Here is a 21,211-nt window from a genome sequence, read left to right on the forward strand (position 1 = left end):
GATAACGATAATGGAGTTCACTCAGGACAAGCACCTTACCAGTGCTGTGCCGCAGGGTAGTCCTTAGAAACACGATGGCAGATAAAGGCCAAATGGCTCATCCAATCTGCTCATTTGCAGCATCCATTATCTCCTCCTTTTCCTAAGAAATCCCACTTGCCTATTCCATGCTTTCTTGAATTCAGACACAGTCTTTGTCTCCACCACCTCTATCGAGAGACTATTCCACACATTACCTTAGTTCAGCTCTTTTTAACATTTTTTAAGTGATATTGTGGAAAGATGGTAAGACTAAAATCTGCAACAGGGTAGATCAAAAGGGATAGACTGAATTGTTTAGAATAGTGTTGAATTTAGCAGTTAATTGTAAAAAAAAAGTCACCCCCCCAAAAAAAAAAAAATTAAAAAAATCACATTTGGGCTGGATAAAACCAAGCGCACCTTCTTGTACAAAAGAAGAGTGAGACCTAGGAATGACAGTACCTGATGTTCTTAAGGTGACCAAAAAGGCAGACAGAGTGTCAGAAAAAAGCCATAAAGATGCTTGAGTGCACAAGGAAGAGGAATGGCCAACAAGAAAAAGGATAGTTCCTCTATCTACAGTGTCTTCATTGCAAGGCCCGGGGGACAATGGCAGCAGCCCTTGAAGTTCTCTGTGGCGGCCCTCATCATCATTCTGCTGTTCTTCCGCTACTCTTTGCCTCTCTATCCAAGCTCATGGGAGAAAAAGCTGCCTGCTTGAAGGACTAGGCATTTCTCAATATTTGGAGAATGCACTTTAAAATGCCTACCTCCTTGAGGATACACTTAATAAAAAGTTTGAAGGTAGGCTGCTGGGGCAGATATCATTGGCCCACACCGGTCAGCAGTGTTACAGCCTTGCATGGGAAGATATTTGGCAGTTCTTCAGCTCATTTGGGTCCAAAGTGGCTCTGCCTTAAAAAATTAGAGAAGACCGCCGAGTCTAAGTCTATCCAGAGGGGAGCTACTAAAATGGTTAGTGTTCTTTGTCAAAACATATTGGGTATGACTTACAGAAAGAACTATTATATATATTTTAGAAGAAAGGTGACAGAGGGGATATATGCTACATTTAAACATTTTGATGGGCTGACTACCGAGATTGGAAACGTGAAACATCTCTGTGATTAGTAATTAATAGCCGTGCTTTGAATGGGACACAAACCATGATATATGATATATTCACACTTTCAGCGAATGAGGTTCTACTAGTCCGGCATGTTGACTGAAAAGAGATTGAACTAGAAAGAAATGTCTGCCTTTGTTATAGAAATAGAGCTAGTTTGAAAAGAGGCAGGGAATTCAGTTCTGTCTGGTGATGTGTTCTTGTTTGTCTGTGGACTTTTACATATTTCAAAGCATATTTCAAAGCAAACATAAATAGAGATCGCCATTTTCAGTTTGAAGAGAACTCTGGGAAAAGAGGGAATAGGATAAATATGAATGGAGGATAGGAAAATATTTACTTATGGTTTTCTCTCCTCTAAAGATGTTAATATTTTTTCCAAGTATACAAACATTTAGCAAATTAAAGTTTGACAGTGTTGCCAAAAAGGAAGCAGAACTAATACACCGTTAGTAAAATGAGCCTCAGATACTCAAGCAGGGCTTAAAATTCACAGTAGAGAATGACACGGTGGCTGTTAACTGCGGCTAACCCGCCGAAACAGGGGAGAGAAAAGAAGTGGTCATTCACCCGTGGAGCGGTGAATGGCCTTGTCTCCACAGTGAAGGGAGGGAACGTGCGTGGTCACCGATTACGTTCCCTCCCTCCATACTGATAGCCACTGCTCAATTGCTGCCACCGCCCAAGCATCTCCCTCCCTCCTTCCCTCCTGATTGCTGCCACCCAATTGCCGCCTGAGCCCGATTGAGACCGCTGCCTGAGCATCTCCCTCTCTGCTCCTTACCTTTGTGGCAGGCAATTTCTCTAAAAGTGCTTTCTACCAGCAGCCAGAGCATTGAAATTGCGTGTGGCTGCCATAAAGGTTATCTCTGACACAACCAGAAGTTGCATCAGAGACGACCTTTCCTGCAGCCACATGCGATTTCAACGCTCTGGCTGCTGGTAAAAAGCACTTTAAGAAAAATTGCCTGCCACAAAGGTAAGGAGCAGGGAGGGAGAAAGGGAGGAAAGGTGGGGTGGAAAGAACAGACTCTGAAGGGACCTGGGGAAGGTGGGGTGGGGAGGAACAGACGCTGAAGGGAACTGGGGAAGGTGGGGTGGGGAGGAACAGACGCTGAAGGGAACTGGGGAAGGTGGGGTGGGAAGGAACAGAAGCTGAAGGGAACTGGGGAAGGTGGGGTTCGGAGGAAGAGAAGCTGAAGGGAACTGGGGAACAGAGAGATTCCAGACTATGGGGGAGGTGAAGGGAAGAAGATGGGTGGCAGACCAATTGAGGTGGGGGTGGAGGGAGAGGCACAGTAACAGATCATATGGAAGAGACAGAGAAGGCACACTGTGGATGGAAGGAAATGAATGAGAAGATGAGGATATGTCACTACACAACAAAGGTATATTTATATTTATTTTGTTTTTTTTTACTTTAGGATAAAGTAGTATATTAGTTATGTTGATAAAAATTTATAAACAAAGCCCTGCCAGCTGAACATCTCTTTCTCAAGTTCAGCAGCCAGAACTTTGATTTATAAGGAAGAAATAAGCTAAATATTGCAGTACTGAGGCTTGTATGGATGCTGCGGGGACAGTGGTTGCGGGGACGGGGATGCAGCGGGGACAGTGGTGACAGGGCGGGGACGGTGGTCGTGGGGATGGGGCAGTGATGGGGACAAATTTTTTCCCTGCGTCATTCTCTAAGTCAGAAAGCCATAAAGAGCTCAAAGGTTGTAAATCACAGACTCCTTTACCCGACGGGGGGAGGGGGGGGAGCACAGTAAAAAGCTCAAATGATAATTATCTATTGAGAAAAACCTGCGCTTCTAACCTACCCGAAGGCAGAGCATAATAAGTTCAAATGCTTCCAGTGACTCACACTGAAAAACTGGACGTAGTAATCTCAACAAAAGTTCACAAAAAAAGCTCCTTTTGTACTTAGCTCAGAAAAGCTGACAACACATCTTCCTCTGGGATCAAAGTCAGTGCTCAAACCACACTGTCCCACACAAACAATTGTAATCTAACTTTGAGCGATAGAGCAGCTCACAGTCCTTCTCTCAACAAAGACCTAGCGAAGCTTGAAGAATAGTCTGAAATTTGGCAGCTAAAATGTAATGCTAAGAAATGCTCGGCCATGCATTTGGGCTGCAAAAACCCAAGGGAATAGTACAGTTTAAGGAGTAAAGAACTTATGTGCACGACAGAACAGTGGGACTTGGGTGTGATTGTATGTGGTGATGGCCAAACAGGTTGAAAAGGTGGCAGCGAAAGCTAGAAGGACGCTAGGGTGTATAGGGAGAGGTATGGCCATTAGGAAAAAGGAGGTATTGATGCCCCTGTATAAGACTCTGTGAGACCTCATTTAGAATATTGTGTACAATTCTGGAGGCCACACCTGCAAAAAGATATAAAAAGGATGGAGACGGCCCAGAGAAAAGCTACTAAAATGGTGCATGGTCTTCGTCATAAGGTATATGGGGACAGACTTAAAGATCTCAATGCATTCAAGGATTAAATGAATTGCTTATGCCCTTAACTTATCCACAATTTTTTAATAATGGAAAACCTCTCATATACTGACAGACTGAAAAAGCTGGGGCTGTTCTCCCTGGAAAAGCGGAGACTTAGAGGAGACATGATGCGATGGTGCGCCCACATCTGGAATACTGCGTTCAATATTGGTCGCCGCACCTCAAGAAGGACATGGCAGTTCTAGAGAGAGTCCAAAGGAGGGCAACGAAACTGGTAAGAGGGCTGGAAAACTGCCCATATGCTGAGAGGCTGGATAAACTGGGGCTCTTCTCTCTGGAAAAGAGGAGGCTCAGGGGGGATATGATAGAGACCTTCAAAATACTTAGGGGCATAGAGAGGGTGGACAGGGACAGGTTCTTCAGACTAAAAGGGACGACAGGTACGAGGGGGCACTCAGAGAAACTGAAGGGAGATAGGTTCAAATCAAATGCAAGGAAGTTTTTCTTCACCCAAAGGGTCGTGGACAAATGGAATGCGCTCCCGGAGGAAGTGATCCGGCAGAGTACAATACAGGGATTCAAACAGGGATTGGACAGATTCCTGAGGGAAAAGGGGATCGTGGGGTACTGAGGGAGGTGCTGGGGTGTTGCATAAGTATAGACAGCTCACCAGGTTGTGCAGGTGCAAGGCTGGAGGGTTAGGACATTGATGGGAAGATAGGACTTCGATGAGAAACCTAGGGGGCAAGGGGGCCCCTTCTGGTGATTAAGGCAGGTCATGACCTGTTGGGCCGCCACGGGGGCGGACTGCTGGGCGGGATGGACCTCTGGTCTGACCCGGCAGAGGCACTGCTTATGTTCTTATGATAGAAACCTTCAAGATCCTGAAGGGTATAGAAAGGGTAGACAGGGACAGATTTTTCAGATTATGGGGAACCACAAGTACAAGGGGGCACTCGGAGAAATTCAAAGGGGACAGGTTTAGAACAAATGCCAGAAAGTTCTTTTTCACCCAGAGGGAGGTGGATACATGGAACGCGCTTCCGGAGGCTGTGATAGGCCGGAGCACGTTACAAGGCTTCAAAGAAGGTTTGGATAGGTTCCTAGAGGATAAAGGAATTGAGGGGTACAGATAGGAGTAGAGGTAGGTTTAGGGATAGTCTGGGACCACTGCTCAGGCAATGGGCCTGATGGGCCGCCGCGGGAGCGGACCGCTGGGCGAGATGGACCTCTGGTCTGCCTCAGCGGAGGCAACTTCTTATGTTCTTATAATTTGTCTCTTCCCTTTCCCAATGTTTTTTTACCCTAATTGTTTCTTTTACAACCTAATTGTATTTCTTCTTTAACTCTCCTTATGTTTGACTTTGTATGCATATGCTGAATTTTAATATGTTTAATAATATTAGTTTTTATTAGTTATGTCTGTTTCCCCCAACTCTGTAATTTTTTATTAATTGTACATCGCTTAGAATTTTGAATAGGCGATAAATCAAATTTCATAATAAACTTGATAAAACTTGTATACTTTGGAGGAAAGGTAGGAGATGGGAGATATGATAGAGACGTTTAAATAGCTACATGGAGTAAATGCGCACAAGTCCAGTCTCTTTCATTTGAAAGGAAGCTCTGGAATGAGACGGCATAGGATGAAGTTAAGAGGTGATAGGCTCAGGAGTAATCTAAGGAAATACTTTTTTACAGAATGGGTGGTAGATACGTGGAACAGTCTCCAGGTAGAGGTGGTGGAGACAGAGACTGTCTGATTTCAAGAAAGCCCGAGATAGGCACGTGGGATATCTTAGAGAGAGGAAGAGATAATGGTTACTGCAGATGGGCAGACTGGATGGGCCATTTGGCCTTCATCTGCCATCATGTTTCTATGTTTTTAATATATACTGTTCAATAATGATAAATCTTAAATCAGAAAACTTATTACCAAAAGAGACACAGTGTTGAACCTTAGGAGCTTCCATTCTCTTATTGATATACGACCTGTGCTCAGTCACTCGAGAAATACAAATTTAGCTTACATGTTAAATAAGGCAGATGTATGGTCCATAAAAAAGGAAGAGACGGGGGACACAGAATGTGCAATCATTGTTCAATTTGTGTAGTCACAGAGGAAGGTCATACGTTTCAATGAGACAGAACAAATTTTAAAATGATGCTACAACATAAAACTACATGTGACTCAGTAGGAGTGATCTATGTAGCAATATGTCCCTGTGATCGAATTTACGTGGAACAAACTTCTAGAGCATTCAACACTTGGGTGATTGAGCACAGGTCGTGTATCAACAATAAGAGAATGGAAGCTCCTATGGGTCAACACTGTGTCTCTTTTGGTCATAAGTTTTCTGATTTAAGATTTATTATTATTGAATAGTATATATTGGGTAAGAGAGGGGGGATTTCAAAAGGAAACTAAGACAATGTGAACAATTCTGGATATTTAAATTACAATCTATGGAGCCCAATGGATTAAACAGTTCTGTTGAATGGCTAGCCTTTTTTTGATTGAAATGCTTTTGGGTTTAGAAGTGGTAGAACTCCTGCAATTGAGTAACTAGCTTCTCCATTTCCTGTTGGGGCTGCTCTTACATCATCAGTTACAGGTCACTTGACCTGATTGGTGTGTTGGGGAACAGTATAAATCCATGCGTCTCTCTTGGGTAATGATTGTAGTATCTTAAACTGTTTTTGTTTCAGCGGGATTTCCGTTTTTCTTATCCTTTTCTCCTGAAGCAGCGGACTTTTGGCGAAACAAGGCTGTTATTGAGAGAAGGACTGTGAGCTGCTCTGTCGCTCAAAATTGGATTACAATTGTTTGTGTGAGACAGTGTGATTTGAGCACCGACTTGGATCCCAGAGGAAGATGTGATGCTTTTCTAAGCTAAGAGTTTTTTTTATGAACTTTTGTTGAGATTACTACATCCAGTTTTTCAGTGTGAGTCACTGGAAGCATCTGAACTGCCTTTGGGTCGGTTAGAAGCCAAGTTTTTCTCAATAGATAATTATCATTTGAGTTTTTTTACTGCGCTCCCCCCCCCCGATCAGCTTGAGGAGTCTTTGATTTAACACCTTTGAGCCATATATGGCTTTCTGACTTAGCTGTGACTTTTAAGCCCTGCTTGAGTATCTGAGGCTCATTTTACTAACTGTGTGTTAGTTATGCTTCCTTTTTGGCAACACTATCAAACTTTATTTGCCAAGTGTTTGTATACTTGGAAAAAATATTAAAATCTTTAGAGGAGAGAAAACCTGTTGGTGCATAAGGTGGCTGAAGGCCAGGAAGGAGGTGAGCTAAACATTTTTTTGAGTCTACCAGAAGCACTATTTATGAAGCCTATTGAAACAATCCTTGAGGTGTGCAATCTCTGATCTAGTTAAATCCATTCACTTAGTAGTGAATAATTTATCTTCCCAAACCAAAGGTGTTGAATTGAGAATGCTACAACTAGAAAAACATGTGGAAGAAGTTAAACCTGTTATAACAATCATGGATAATATGTAGCAAAAAATGGATCATATACAAACAACTCAGATGATAAAAAGAGATGAAAATTCTTTAAGAAGTACACTTCTCCCTCGTTACTCGCGGGGGATACGGGCAGAGCCGGACCGCGAATGGCAAAAAACCATGATTATCCGGCTCTGACCCACCCCCGCCTCCTTCCCAGCCTTACCTGGTGGTCTAGAGGGCTTTCGGGGCAGGAGCGATCTTCCTATACTCCTGCCCCGTGCAGACCGCCATGAGGAAATGGCTGCTGGGAGTTCCTGTAGTCTCTCGAGACTACGACGGGAACTCCCTACAGCCATTTCCTCATGGCGATCTACACGGGGCAGGAGCGTAGGAAGATTGATCCTGCCCTGAAAGCCCTCTAGACCACCAGGTGAAGGCGGCAGGGAGGTAAAAAATATGTTTTTTAAAATTTTCCCCCTCCCCAGAAAAAAATCACAATTATGTGAAATCGCGAGTGTAGAAACCGCGAATGGGGAGGGTGAAGTGTACAAATCTGAGGATGGTTAATTTTCCTCGAGATGCTAAGAGTCCCCCTATGGAAACCGTGAGATGTTATTTTACTACAGTATGCCAGGTACTATCTGAACAAATGCTACCTACTATAAAAATAGATCGGGGTCTTACCTTGATAATATCTTTTCCAGTAGAAAGGAGTGGTATGCTGAATCTTAGGGTACTCTGTCCATTCTCACAAGCATAATGCAGAAAGATGTCAATCACAGCTTTTGAAACCTCCTCCTTCTCCCAGGAATCTGTTGTTCCCTTCAGTTTGTTCCAAAGCATGCAAGAACTCTAAGAGTAAAAGACAGGAGAAGGAGGGACACAGGGAACTCCCAGAAACTAAGGTTCTAATCTGCTCATATAACATTATAACAGTCAATAATGAAACTGTAATATATAAATGAACGAACATTACCCTTGAACAATAAAACACATCAAATAAAGAAACAGTTTGAATATTAGTCAAGATCAATTATCTCTTTAGATTCTATTTACAAAATGATTCTCAACCCATAGTCTGACTGGCAGAGAAGTCTTAGTTATGGAGAGGACCATGAAGCATAAGGTAGAAACAGGCTTATCAGAAATTATCAGGCAGTGGGGGAGGGGGTTCAGCATACCATTCCTATCTACTAGAAAAGATATTATCAAGGTAAGAACTTAATTTCTTTTTCCTATGCAAAAGGAATTGTATGCTTAAACTTTGAGGCAGTCCCCTAAGTCCCGGGTGGGAGAGAGAGGATCCAAAAACAGAATCCTCATGCGTTGCCACATCCACCGTACAGAATTTAGTGGAAGTGTGTAGGGAAGACCATGTTACAGATCTACATATCTCCTCCAGAGGTATCACCCTCAATTCTGCCCAAGAGGAGGTTACTCTTCTGGTCGAAATGTGCTTTCAATGACACAGATGGTTGTTTGCCGCAGACAATGTAGGTGGAGGAGATCGCTGTCCAAATCCACCAGGAAATGGTGGCCTTGGAGGCTGGTCTGCCTCAGGTTGAGTCTTTGGTTAGGACGAAGAGATGGTCTGACAGATGAAACTCATTAGTCACTTTCAGGAAAGGCAAGAGAACTCTGCAGAGGTCCAGCAGCTTTAAAGTCTTGTCATTCTTCTTAGAACCCGTAGATTGAAAGGCTGGTAGCCTGACTTCCAGGTTGATATGAAATGCTGAAACAACCTTTGGCAAAAAGGCACTGTATGTAAGTTCACTCCCGTTTCCATGATCCTCAGAAATGGTTCCCTGCACGACAAAGCTTGTAATTCTGAAACTCTTCTGGCTGAGGTAATTGCGACTAGGAACACCACTTTGATCGTAAGATCCATGAAAGAAGCTTCCTCCAAAGGCTCATACGGGGACCTCCGAAGACCCTCAAACACAATGTTGAGATTCCAGGAAGGGAAGGGATCTCAGATCAGCGGCCTGAGCTGCAGGGCTTCTTTTAAGAATCTAATAATGGCTGGGTGAGCAGCCAGGGAGACTCGCTTCTCTCAACCTCTAAAGCAAGCCAGACCTGCCATCCGTACCTTAAAGGACACCACTATTGATTCCTTGTCCAGGCACTCTTGAAGGAAGGCCAGCACTGTCAATACTGGGGCTTTGTTGGGCTCCAGATTCTCCTTACTGCATTAGAACTATAGATGGTTTCTTGGCCTTCAGTAGGGTGGTAATGACCACTTTGGAATATCCTATCTTGGCTAGTGCCACATGCTCAAGAGTCATGCAGTAAGACTGAAGCAACCCAGATCTAGAGCAATTGGCCCATGTGAGCAACTCTGGATACACCTGGAACCAGAGATATTCGTCCACTTGAAGGTGTACTAGATCCACATACCAAGGACACACGTATAGCAGTCCAGAAGTTACATCAGAAGGAAGGACTCGACGGCAAGAAGGTTTCCGGAGCAGCGCTGCGTGCAGGAAGCTTCCAACTGGCTGGTAGACCACCCCAGGAGGTGGAAGGGGCCGACGTAGGAGAGTCACAGGTTTGTTGTGTTTGGGGTGGTTTGTTTTTTTTGCTGCCGGTGTACAGGGAGCCAGGGAGAGAAGCTACTGGGCTAGTTGGATTATTGATCTGACCCAATAAGGCTATTCTTATGTTCTAAAATTTAAAAAATAAAAGGAATATGTTTAAGAGGAGATGAACGCTGGAGTTTTTTGGGAGGGGTAGATATAAGTAGACAAACCCCCCCTCCCCCAACAAAACTTTCACACTTACATTCTAGTATTGCTTGTTTTGTTTATTATAACCGATTTTCCACTCTGGTCAACATTATGATCTAATCCGAAGTAGGCAGCTACTCTGTGCAAGAGCATTCGATGGTAAGATGTCATTGGAGGAAACTTTTTACGCTGGATTCTTAAAAATAAAGGGGAGGGAGGAAAAAAAGTTAGCGAAACAAGATTTGCAAGTTATTTGAATCTACACCTTTTTTATTTTTTTAACATAGATGTAGAACTTACTCATTAGTACCAATAAAATCTAGAATTTCCTGTTCTAACTTCAGCAGCATCATTCTGTCCCTAAAAAAAGCAAAAGAAAATATATATATATGTCTATGAAATTAACATTTTAAGAGAGTCTGCCCATAAAAGTATGACTACAATGTGTACATAGAGCCAGCCTGGGATGTCAGTAACAGTGTATACTGGCATTGAGAACTGGGTTCTGTTACTGTCTAGAACTTAGGTTTGCAGGGGATGTTATAGAGTAGATAATGACACAGGGACAAATTTGTCCCCCGTCACTGCAGGAACTTAATTTCCCCGTCCCCGTGAGTTTTGTTCCTGTCCTTGTTCCTGCCCCATTCCCTTAACATTACATTACATTAGTGATTTATATTCCGCCAATACCTTGCAGTTCAAGGCAGATTACAAAAGAAGTTATCTGGCCATTTCCAGAGGAATTGAGTAGTAGAGTGATTTGCTACAGAGAATTGGGATTAAGGGATTAGTCTTGTGGTGTTAGTTTGTCTTCAAGGATGTCTTGAATAGGATGGTTTTTATTTCTTTTCTAAACGATTTGTAGTCTGTAGTCGTTATCAGTAAATTGGAGAGTTGGTAGTCTAGTTTTGCTGCTTGAGTGGCTAGAAGGCCGTCGTACAGTTTTTTTCGTTTGACGTCTCTGATTGGGGGATGAGTGAACGGTTTGTGCGTTCTCCTGTGTCTGGTTGAGGTAGTTTGGATTAGGCGGTTGTTTAGGTAGGCTGGGCTGTCTCCGTTTATGGTTTTAAATAGTAGGCAGTAGAATTTGAATTGTACTCTAGCTTGTATTGGTAGCCAGTGTGAATCTAGGTATGCAGCCGTTATGTGGTCATGTTTTCTCAGTGCATAGATAAGTCTTAGTGCCGTGTTTTTAACAGTTTGTAGTTGTTTTATCATGCTTGTGGGGCAGGGGAGATAGAGTATGTTGCAGTAGTCTAGAACAGTGGTTCCCAACCCTGTCCTGGAGGAACACCAGGCCAATTGGGTTTTCAGGCTAGCCCTAATGAATATGCATGAAGCAAATTTGCATGCCTATCACTTCCATCATATGCAAATCTCTCTCATGCATATTCATTAGGGCTAGCCTGAAAACCCGATTGGCCTGGTGTTCCTCCAGGACAGGGTTGGGAATCACTGGTCTAGAAGACCTAGGACTAGGGACTGGACCAAGAGCTGGAATTGTTTTCTGTTGAAGAATTTTCGAACCTGTCTTAAGTTTCCCATGACCCCCAAATGATTTTTGTATTGTTTTGTTGATTTGTGGTTGAAATGTTTGAGACTTGTGCAGATGAGGATGGAGCTTGCAGGAATGGGGCAAAGGCAGGAAAAGAATTCACCGGGATGGGACAGGAAAATGAGTTCCCGCTGGGACGGGAAAAAATTTGTCCCCATGTCATTCTCTATTACAGAGCCACCACTTAACTTGGACAGACAAACATGACATATAGCAGGGGTGCCCAAAACGTCGATCACGATCTACCGGTCGATTGCAAAGGCAACGCCGGTAGCTCGCAGAGCCAATGTTCTCCCTAGCATTCCCCCGGTTACTGTCTCACCTTTAAAGTAGTGGAATTATGGCAGCCTGAAGAGCGAACGTAGCAGATTGCCGTCAGCCTCTGTAGCACGTTCCCTCTGCCGCTGTCCCGCCCCCAACGTCAGAGGAGGTGCGGGACCACGGCAGAGGGAACGTGCTACAGAAGCTGATGGCAGTATGCTACGCTCGCTCTGCAGGCTGCCGTAATGAACTTTCAACTGTGGTAGGCCCAGAGGGAAGAACGGAGGTGAGGGATCCAGTCTAAGGGAAGCAGCTCGATGATCCAGTCTGAGGAAAGCAGCAGAGATAAGGTCCCACATGTCAGGGTAAAATTGAGCCCTTTGCGAAGGCCCCGGCAGGAGGGAGATTGCCTTAGAGACGCTGGATCGGGGAGGGGGGGAGAGAGAAGAGACAACAGGACCTTGAGGAGGGGCAGGAAAGCAGCCTTGAACAAAAAGGGAGTGGGAAGACAAGGCAGATCCTGGACTACTAGAGGGCTTAGAGAGGTTGAAACACTCTGAACTGAGGAGAGAGAGATGCCAGGCCCTGGGGAGGGGGAAGACAAAGAGAGTGAGAGACACAAAGATCTGGACCAAAGGTGGGAGGACTCAAAATGTTAGCAGAAGAAAGATAGAGAGGGAGAAACCTGAAACAAAGGGGAGGCAGAAGAGAGGGGGCAGATATTGGACTATGAGACAGAAGAGACAGAAGGGGAGAGACCCTGAGGAAGAATAAAGAGTTGCAAGATCAGAACAGAGGAGGGAGACATGTTGCCAATAGGGGTGGAGGAGAGAGAAAGAAAAGCTGGAAGGACAGAGAGAGATGTTGGTTGGGGAATGGAGCGAGGTCTGGAGGACATATATATAAATAAATATGGGGATCTTTTACTAAGGCGCGCTAGCTGATTTAGTGTGCACTAAATGCTAACACGTCCATAGAATACAATGGGAGCACGCTAAATTGGCTAGCGCACCACAGTATAAGAGGGGGTATATGTTTAGTATTTTTATTGTTGGTAGATCATTTTGACTTGGTCGTTTTAAAAGTAGCTCGCAAGCCAAAAAACTGTGGGCACCCCTGACATAAAGGGTTGGGGATGCAGAACCCAAGGTGAGAGGAGTTAGGAGTCAAAAGCACTCTCAAAGAGGTGGGCTTTTAACTGGGCCTTGAACACTGCCAGAGACTGAGCCTGTCGTAGGGATTATCATTTTCAAATGTTATCACCTCACTCATCATTCCAATTTTCAGATCATTTATAAATATGTTAAATAGCACTGGTTCCAGTACAGATCCTTGAGGCATTCCACTATTCACCCTCCTCCAAGCGTCTCTGGAACATTGTGGCCAACAAGAACTTGACTCTGCAAAGGGACAAAGATTTTGTGCTATTTGGGAACCATTTTGGTCTGATCTCACATCACATGCACATAGTTGAACTATGAATACATGAGCTACTTGTTATAGAGATACTTTTTGTTTAGCAGGATTGATGATATGTATTTGGGGGTGGGGGATTTCCCTGCTTGTTGTTCACTCTGCATTGTATTTTTGTCATGGTTTTTTGTTACTTTGTTTTTGCAAATCTTTAATAAAAACATTTAAACATTTAAAAAACATTTAAAGGAATTCATGAATATTATGTTGAGTGGTGCTTAGATGTCAGCTTCAGCAATGATCGCTGTTACCGACCCGATGCACAAAATGGTCCACCGCGTGTTTTTCCCCTTGATCATCCATTTTCTGATCTGGCCATGCAAATTAGCACTAACATCACTTGGCTATTCCAAATAGGGTTTTAGCGATCATAAAAACTGACTGGGCTAGGCCTGTTGGTAATTGTGTTACCTCCGTGCAAATCATTTACATGCAAACTTGATAGCACATCGATCACTGCTGGAGAATTAGCCAGCAGCGATCAAGTCAGTATCTTTAGTGCATCTAGCCCTTAGACAGCAACCCCAGTAGTCAGAATGCAAGGACAATAGCAGGTGTATTTCTACAGTCTGTGTACCATGGTAAGACGAATCAGGACAGGCTGGAGTGGACTTTTATGGCAACTCCAGTAGCTGGAACATAACGATAGTGCTGGATGGACTTCTATGGTCTGTGTCCCAAAAATCAGGATCAGATATTATACCACATTCATTGTTGGTTTAATCATGAACTAATAATGGAGTACAACTGTTGGGCAGACAGGACGGACAGTCAGGTCTTTATCTGCTGTCATCTGTTATACTGGCATGCAGTTAGAATACAAATTAATGTAACATGGTACGTTGAAGTAGGAAAATAGCAAGTTATAAATAGAGAATGGGTGCGGACTGCATCTTGCGCTGTCACTTATGAAGTTAACATGGGCAGCATACGTATAACCTGCTCTGAAGGAGACAGTAAGTGCATCTGCACTAATTGTGAATATACTTAATGTACAGCAAAGAACTTTTCTGTACTGCAATTGCATGGTGACATACAGCCTTTGCATTTACCACACAAATGTAAAAATAAAAATGACCAAGCATAGCTTTATTCTGCCATTGGAGAACACCATGTTGAACAAGAGAGTGATTGAGTTGGCCTTACACAGACTACGAAGGCAGAAAAAAATACTCGTTTCTAAGATTTGTCAGTGTGTTAACCCCAAGAAACCTAATCAAAGTTAAAATGAGTTAATTATTAATTAAGATCATCAAAATATAGGGACTTGTTTTAATAAACAAGCTCCTATATTTTGATGAGGATACTTATGAAAATTTATCTTAATTGCTCTAAGATCTTAAGCAATAATTAACTCATTTTAACTTTGATTAAGTTTCTTGGGGTTAACACACTGACAAACCTTAGAAACGATTTGTTTTTTCTGCCTTTGTAGTCTGTGTAAGGCCCACTTAATCAGACTCTCTTGTTCAACATGGTGTTGTCCAATGGCAGAATAAAGCTCTGCATACTATTACTATTATAAATAAACAGGATTTTAACCTTATAGCCCTGGATGCCTTACACAACAAAAATATATAAAATAAAATACAAAAAAAAGTTTTTTTTTACTAATGTGTTTTAAGAACCTTTCTAAACTGCTGAACAAAATCGGATATGATTTGGAATGCATTACATAATTTCAGGCCCACTACTGAATAGGCACAAATCGATATTTTAGCCAGGTAAAAATTAGTCAATACACAATACAGATCTTTACCTGGGATTATTTTTCAATGTGTTCACTAAAAATTCATGCAAGTCTATGCCAGTTGAATCTGTATATTCTTGGCTGGAATCTAAAAACAAAACAGTAAACAGCTGATAAATTACAAAGCAATTACTTGACCACTTTTATACTAATGTTAGGGCATACTGTATCGAGTGATGGTTTAGTTCTTAACATACGGAAAACAAAAGGAATGAAAAAGAAAGCAAATGTGTTAGGTATGGAAGACAAAGATAATATAAACTTCAATAAAAAGATGAACAAAAAAATCACCTACAAAAGTTTTCTCTGTTTAAATCCCAAAAATTGCCAACATTTATAGTACTGTAGTTGTTGACATTTCATACAGTTCTTTCAACCTAATAGGCTACTTTTCATTATCCATATTTGATAAATTCAGCTCTTCATATCAGATCCAATACTCAAACTTACTTAACTGAGATTAAGGGCTCCTTTGACAAAGCTACAATAGAGGTTTTTACCGATGGATGACAAGGTAAAGGAATTCTATGAGCGTTGGAGCATATCCCTAACCAGCCAGTGCCACGGTAAAATCCTCTACCGCGGTTTTGTAAATAAATTGTGCTGAGCAAAACATCCATGCAGCTAAGCGTCTTGACTGTATCATAAGTACTCAATAGAACCTCAATAAGTAAATCTATTTCTCATAGTCCATATCCTGATGATCAACAGTTAGTTCTCTCCTAAGGCTACCTGGCTACATTTTAATAGACTTTTCCACCAGGAAACTGACCAAATCTGATTCCATAGCTTAGTTTTAAAAGCAATGCATTAGAAAAAAAAAAAAAAAAAAAAAAAAAAAAACATTCCATAATTTGTTTTTAATCTGCTGGTTCTTAGTTTTATAGAAGCATATAATTATTTTTTTGTGTTTGACAATTAAAACAAAAATAAACAGGAGAGAGGATCCCCATGTGAATGCAAAAGGACACACAAGAAAGTGGGGTAGAAGTCGGAGATGCCACCAGTGGGTGTGAAACTTTAAAAAAACAGTCACAATCTTCAAGGAGAGCAACAGAAAAAAAATCTTTAGCCAAAGTAAAAAGACAGTCTTTTATTCTCAAGGATATCAAATAAAATGGCCATATTTTAGCTATGTAGTCTGCATCAGGAATCAAACATCCTTAAATGGACATTACCCTGCTCTTTGAGTCACTTCATTGGCTCCCATCCATTTTCGAATACAGTTCAAACTCCTCTTACTGACTTACAAATCTCAATACACAACTGCAATCCATAGCTACCGATCACAGAAAATGATTTTGGCAATTAAAATGGTTTAAAATTACTTATAGTAAAATATAAGCAAGCTGCTAAGCCTGCATTTCAGTACTGAGAATTACAAAATATTAAGAACTAACAAGATGCAAACCTCTTGAAAGCATTTTTCTGGGCAATTTATCAGTAATCTTTTCTTTATCAGTTTCATCTTTTGTGGGTTCTTCTTCTTTTTCAAATGATTGTACCAAATTAATTTGCAGTGTCTCCTGGTATAAAAAAAATGGGGTGGGGGGGGTGGAAAAACAAAGTGAGTGACTATATGCCTCACAGTATCAATTTGCCATCCTGCCAGTTTACATTGTCATTTTCCCCTCTGCTAGTCTAATTACTGTACATTGCCTTGATTGAATTTCTTCAAAATTGCAGTAAATAAACCTAATAAAATTGAAATTCTTGGCCAAAGAAACTGTACTTTGTAAACTGATATAAAAACACAAACTTTCTATTATAAATAACTTCTTTAGAAAATCAGATAACATTTTCTTCATCTGACATAAAGGAAGATCAGGAACAAAAGTGAAATCTTTATTTTATTTATGCCAAATTAAAAAGTTTCTAACAGTAATAATGTTACTTTATCCTTTTTAATATTTTGGACAAAAGTTTCAGAAGATATAGTAAATACAAGCTATTATTAAAAAAAATTAAAAAAAAATTAAATACAAACACGTGTCCCCAAGAAGTCAAATTATTAACAGTCTTCACATATAATTATGTTCTGTATGGGAAAACTGGGTGAATAGGACATTAGAGTATGGGGGGATAAGGATGTTTCTTTTTTTTTGGGGGGGGTTGCTTGCAGAGAGTTATAAAGTACAGTTCTCTGCATACTACAGATTTTCTTTTTAAATTTTGTAGGGAGGGATCATATGGTAAGGAATAGGTAGGGAGAGATTTGTCAGGGTTGGGGTAATTTAATATAGGTTTGATACAAGAAAACCAAATAGCCTATTCATTGTAGTTTTATATTGTATTTTATTGAAACTTAATAAAAATTGTTTAAACATAAAATACACATTTATCTCTGATGCAAGATTGCCATTTCAAAGAAATATCAAATTATGCTTTTGAGTACTTAAGGATACCAAATGCTTAAACATACATCATTTTCACTTCGATATATGCAATGCAAACTCTAATAGGTTCAGTGCACTAAATGTAAATTTAAGGAAAACTACCTAGAAATTACAAAAATGTACGGACAGGACTGTTCTGACCCATTAGTTCCTCCTTTGTTTTCTTGTAGCTCAACTAGATACAATGCTGGGATTCTGGAATGAAAAGCCTACAATCACATGCAACTATGGTTCTACCTCTCTCTTCCATGTCTAGTCATTGTAGCAAGTGTCCCAAGAACAGTTTATACACCAGACCTCCCTCTATTACCAAGGTGGGCAACCACGGTCCTCAAGGGCCATAGCCCAGTCAAGTTTTCTATAATGAATATGCAAGAGATCTATTTGTACACAGTGGAAGTAGTACCTGCAAATCAATCTCATATATTCATTGTGGAAATCTTGGAAACTTAACTGGATTGTTGCCCTTGAGAGCCATGGACGCCCACATTTGCATCCAACGACTAAATCTAATTACTAGACAACACCTTTAACTACAACTGCAATCCCCCCTCCCTCCTCCAGTGTCCCAGGAATTGTGAATTTTGCCTCATCTGCATCCCCAATTTCAATCAATTCAAGGTTCTAACCCAGGGTTGGGTAACTCCGGTCCTCGAGGGCCGGAATCCAGTCGGGTTTTCAGGATTTCCTCAATGAATACGCATGAGATCTATTTGCATGTACTGCTTTCAATGCATATTCATTAGGGAAATCCCGAAAACCCGACTGGATTCCGACCCTCGAGGACCGGAGTTGCCCACCCCTGTTCTAACCCCAAATAGTCTTCAAAGTACTTAAATATGCAGTCATCATTCCCAAGGCCACCAAAATAGCAATGAAGTTTGATCTTCTGAGTAAGGAATCACATGCTTCCCCCCTCCCCCCCAAACGGACTAGTCCTTTTACTAAGGTGCGGTAGCCGTTTTAGCATGCTAAATGTTTAAGGCACGCATGCTAACACGCCCATAGGATATAATGGATGCGTTAGCACATCTTAACATTTAGCACACGCGCTGAAACAGTAAAAGGAATAGAGAATCTTTTAAAATAATACAGAACAAAACAATAAAAATGAAAAATAAAACATTTGAAAATGCCTCTTGCCATTTTATTCTATGCTATAATGCCTTGAATCTGTTTAAAATAGAAAAGTTTGTACATATTTGCTGTGACATTAAACCTTGTTTAGTGCGATACTGTATTTAACTTTTTAAGAGAAATTATAACTCAGCAGAGATAAAGGCAATACTACTATAGCGAGATGAAACGTAGAAAATTCAGTTCAGAAAATAATTTTCCTTTCTATCACTGTAGTGATTTGAACTATAAATGTTTGTTGACTGGTTTTCTGTACAAGATTTTTCTTGGTTGTGTATAATTTGAAACTTATAAATAAAAAAAAGAAGAATATACACATTTATCACCACCACCACTACCACTACTTATTCCTATAGTGCTGCCAGACACATGCAGTGCTGTACATTCTCACCAGTTTATGAAAGTTACTGTGATTCTGTACATCAGTTCCATTATTTAATGAAACTAATCCATGCCCACTGCATCTCAATAAACCGTCAACAACCATGACAAATTACAGCAGGGGTGTCCAATCTTTTGGCTTCCCTGGGCCGCATTGGCCGAAAAAAAAATGTTTCTGGGGCTGCACAAACGCTGCAGCAAGACAGAGGAGGTAGCTGGCAAGGCAGTAAACACCTAGGGGCAGCAGAGGAAAACACTGCATCGCCCTCAACCGGGGCCGCACAAAATACTTCACAGGGCAGTAGGTTGGACACCCCTGCATTACAGGCTTGTTTGTAATTTTTTTTTTCTTTCACATAACAAGCCAAAACACTATTATAAAGTATCTTTCTGAAGAGGGCAGGCAATACTTACATGTATATGTATTGCACCACTGGGTTAAATACCACTCAGCTGTTCTTATCAATATTGCCTTTAAGTTTCCCAGTCATTTTAATTACCTTATATACTTGACTGTAAGCCTAGATTTTTTTTTTTTTTGTCCCAAAATAAAGAGCTCAAAAATTGAATATAAGCCAAGATCTCAAGTGAGCACAAATTTCTCTCCTTCCCCCCTCTCCCATTGGTGACCGGTACATCAGAAGCAGAAAACCTGTGATGGAATCCATGGGACCATTGGATGATCAAGGAGCAAAAGGAGGATAAGGCCATAGTGAATTCTTTGCTTTGGTCTTTACAGAAGATAATGTAAGGGATCTACCCGAACCAGAAATGGTTTTCAAGGGTGATGATGTGAAGGAACTGAAAAAAATTTTGGTGAACCTGGAAGATATATTAAGCCAAATTGACAAGTTAAAAACTGATAAATCACCTGGACCAGATGTTATTCATTCCAGGATACTAAAAGAACTTAAATATGAAATTTCTGATCTGCTGTTGGTGATCTGTAACCAGTTGCTAAAATCGTCTGTAGAACCTGAAAGATTGGAGGATGGCCAATGTGACACTGATTTTTAAAAAGGATTCCAGGGAATTTACAGACAGCTAAGCCTGACTTCAGTGCAGGGCAAAATAGTGGAAACAATTATAAAAAAAATAAAATTGTGGAACACATAGACAAACATGATTTAATAGGACAGTCAGCATGGGTTCAACCAAGGAAGGTCTTACCTCACCAATCTGCTTGACTTCTTGTGGATAACTAACTTTTGAATCCACATCAGGACTGTCTTTTGAAACTCTTTTGCTACTGTGATGTCCTACTTTTGAACTGTAAAATTAGGGCTTATCTTGGTGTATTTAACTTAGAATAGGTATCAGCAATTTCTAAATATGCAAAGGGTTTTGCAGCTGGGGGGCTTGTTCTACATTTTCATTCAAATTAGGGGGCTTGTTCTTTGTTTTCCTTAAAATTGAATGCTATTTAATGTCTTTTTTAAATTTAAACAGTATGTGGCAAAAAAAGCAAATAGGATGCTGAGAATTATTAGGAAAGGGATGGTAAATAAGACCGAGAATACTATAATGCCTCCGTCATCGATCCATGGTGCGTCCTCACTGAGTATTGTGCAAAGTTTTGGTCTCTCAGAAAATATACAGGCCCTCTTTTATCAAGCAGCGTTAGCAAATGCTAAAGACCATTAAGGTGCTCTCCGCAGCACATGTAGCAGGAGTAGAAAACATGCAGGTTGAATTTCTAATTCAGAACAATCTAGACCCGAGAGAATGGTCCCTGTCTCAAGGAGCATTCAACCTCACTGTGAAACACTGGGAAAGTCCAGCAATGGACTTGATGGCTTCAGCGTAGAACAAGAAGGTGAGTCGCTTCTATAGCCAAAGAAATTAACTAGGAAGCACTGTGCTGGATGCCTCAGTTCAACACAGGCTGAAGGAGAGGCTACTTTTTATATTTCTACCATGGCCCATGGTGGGCCCGCATCATTTGCAAAATCGCAACTCACCTGGGACTTGTGATCCCAGTAGCTCCAGACTGGCCTCGTTCGCCATGGTATGTGGTTCTAGTAAGACTCCAATGGGACAGATGCATCAAGCTACCGGTTCATAGGGAGCTATTCAATCAGGGTCCAATCCACTTGGAAACCCCCAGATTGCTTTGGCCTTACAACATGGTTATTGAGTGCTCAGCTTTAGTATGTAAGGGATAATCAGAGGCAATCATTACTACTCTTCTCTGAGTTAAAAAGCCTTTAACTGTTGTGGCCTACTCTTAAGGCCTGGAGGGCTTTTCAGCTCTGGTACACCAAGCATAATGTGGAGCCCTTCAAGACTCCAATTCCGGTGATTCTTGCATTCTTCCAGGCTAGTCTAGAGAAAGGCCTGGCAGTGGCATCTCTCAAAGTACAGGTGGCAGGCCTCTCATGCTTCTGAGCTCAAGTGGGAAAGGTCTTGCTGATATCTCACCCAGATGTGTGACCAGATTTTTGAAGGGGACGCTCAGAT

The 21,211-nt window shown here is 41.4% G+C and overlaps 1 protein-coding gene across 13 annotated transcripts in view; it reads right to left on the bottom strand.

Annotated features, from left to right (window-relative positions):
* The window catches only part of R3HDM1 (R3H domain containing 1), a 288,043-nt gene that overhangs the window by 186,059 nt on the left and 80,773 nt on the right, over positions 1 to 21,211 (bottom strand). For all 13 annotated transcript variants that reach the window (XR_004539395.1, XR_004539394.1, XM_033943916.1 and 10 more), the window contains 4 exons: positions 16,249 to 16,363; positions 14,847 to 14,925; positions 10,099 to 10,158; positions 9,854 to 9,994 (listed from right to left, as the gene is read on the bottom strand). Coding sequence is in view for 11 of the 13 variants with exons in the window: in XM_033943916.1 (XP_033799807.1) it covers positions 9,854 to 9,994; positions 10,099 to 10,158; positions 14,847 to 14,925; positions 16,249 to 16,363 (395 nt within the window). In the remaining 2 variants the exon portion in view is untranslated. The remainder of the gene's footprint in view (positions 1 to 9,853; positions 9,995 to 10,098; positions 10,159 to 14,846; positions 14,926 to 16,248; positions 16,364 to 21,211) is intronic.

This window comes from Geotrypetes seraphini, chromosome 5 (assembly GCF_902459505.1).
Source record: "Geotrypetes seraphini chromosome 5, aGeoSer1.1, whole genome shotgun sequence".
Classification (NCBI taxonomy): Eukaryota; Metazoa; Chordata; class Amphibia; order Gymnophiona; family Dermophiidae; genus Geotrypetes; species Geotrypetes seraphini.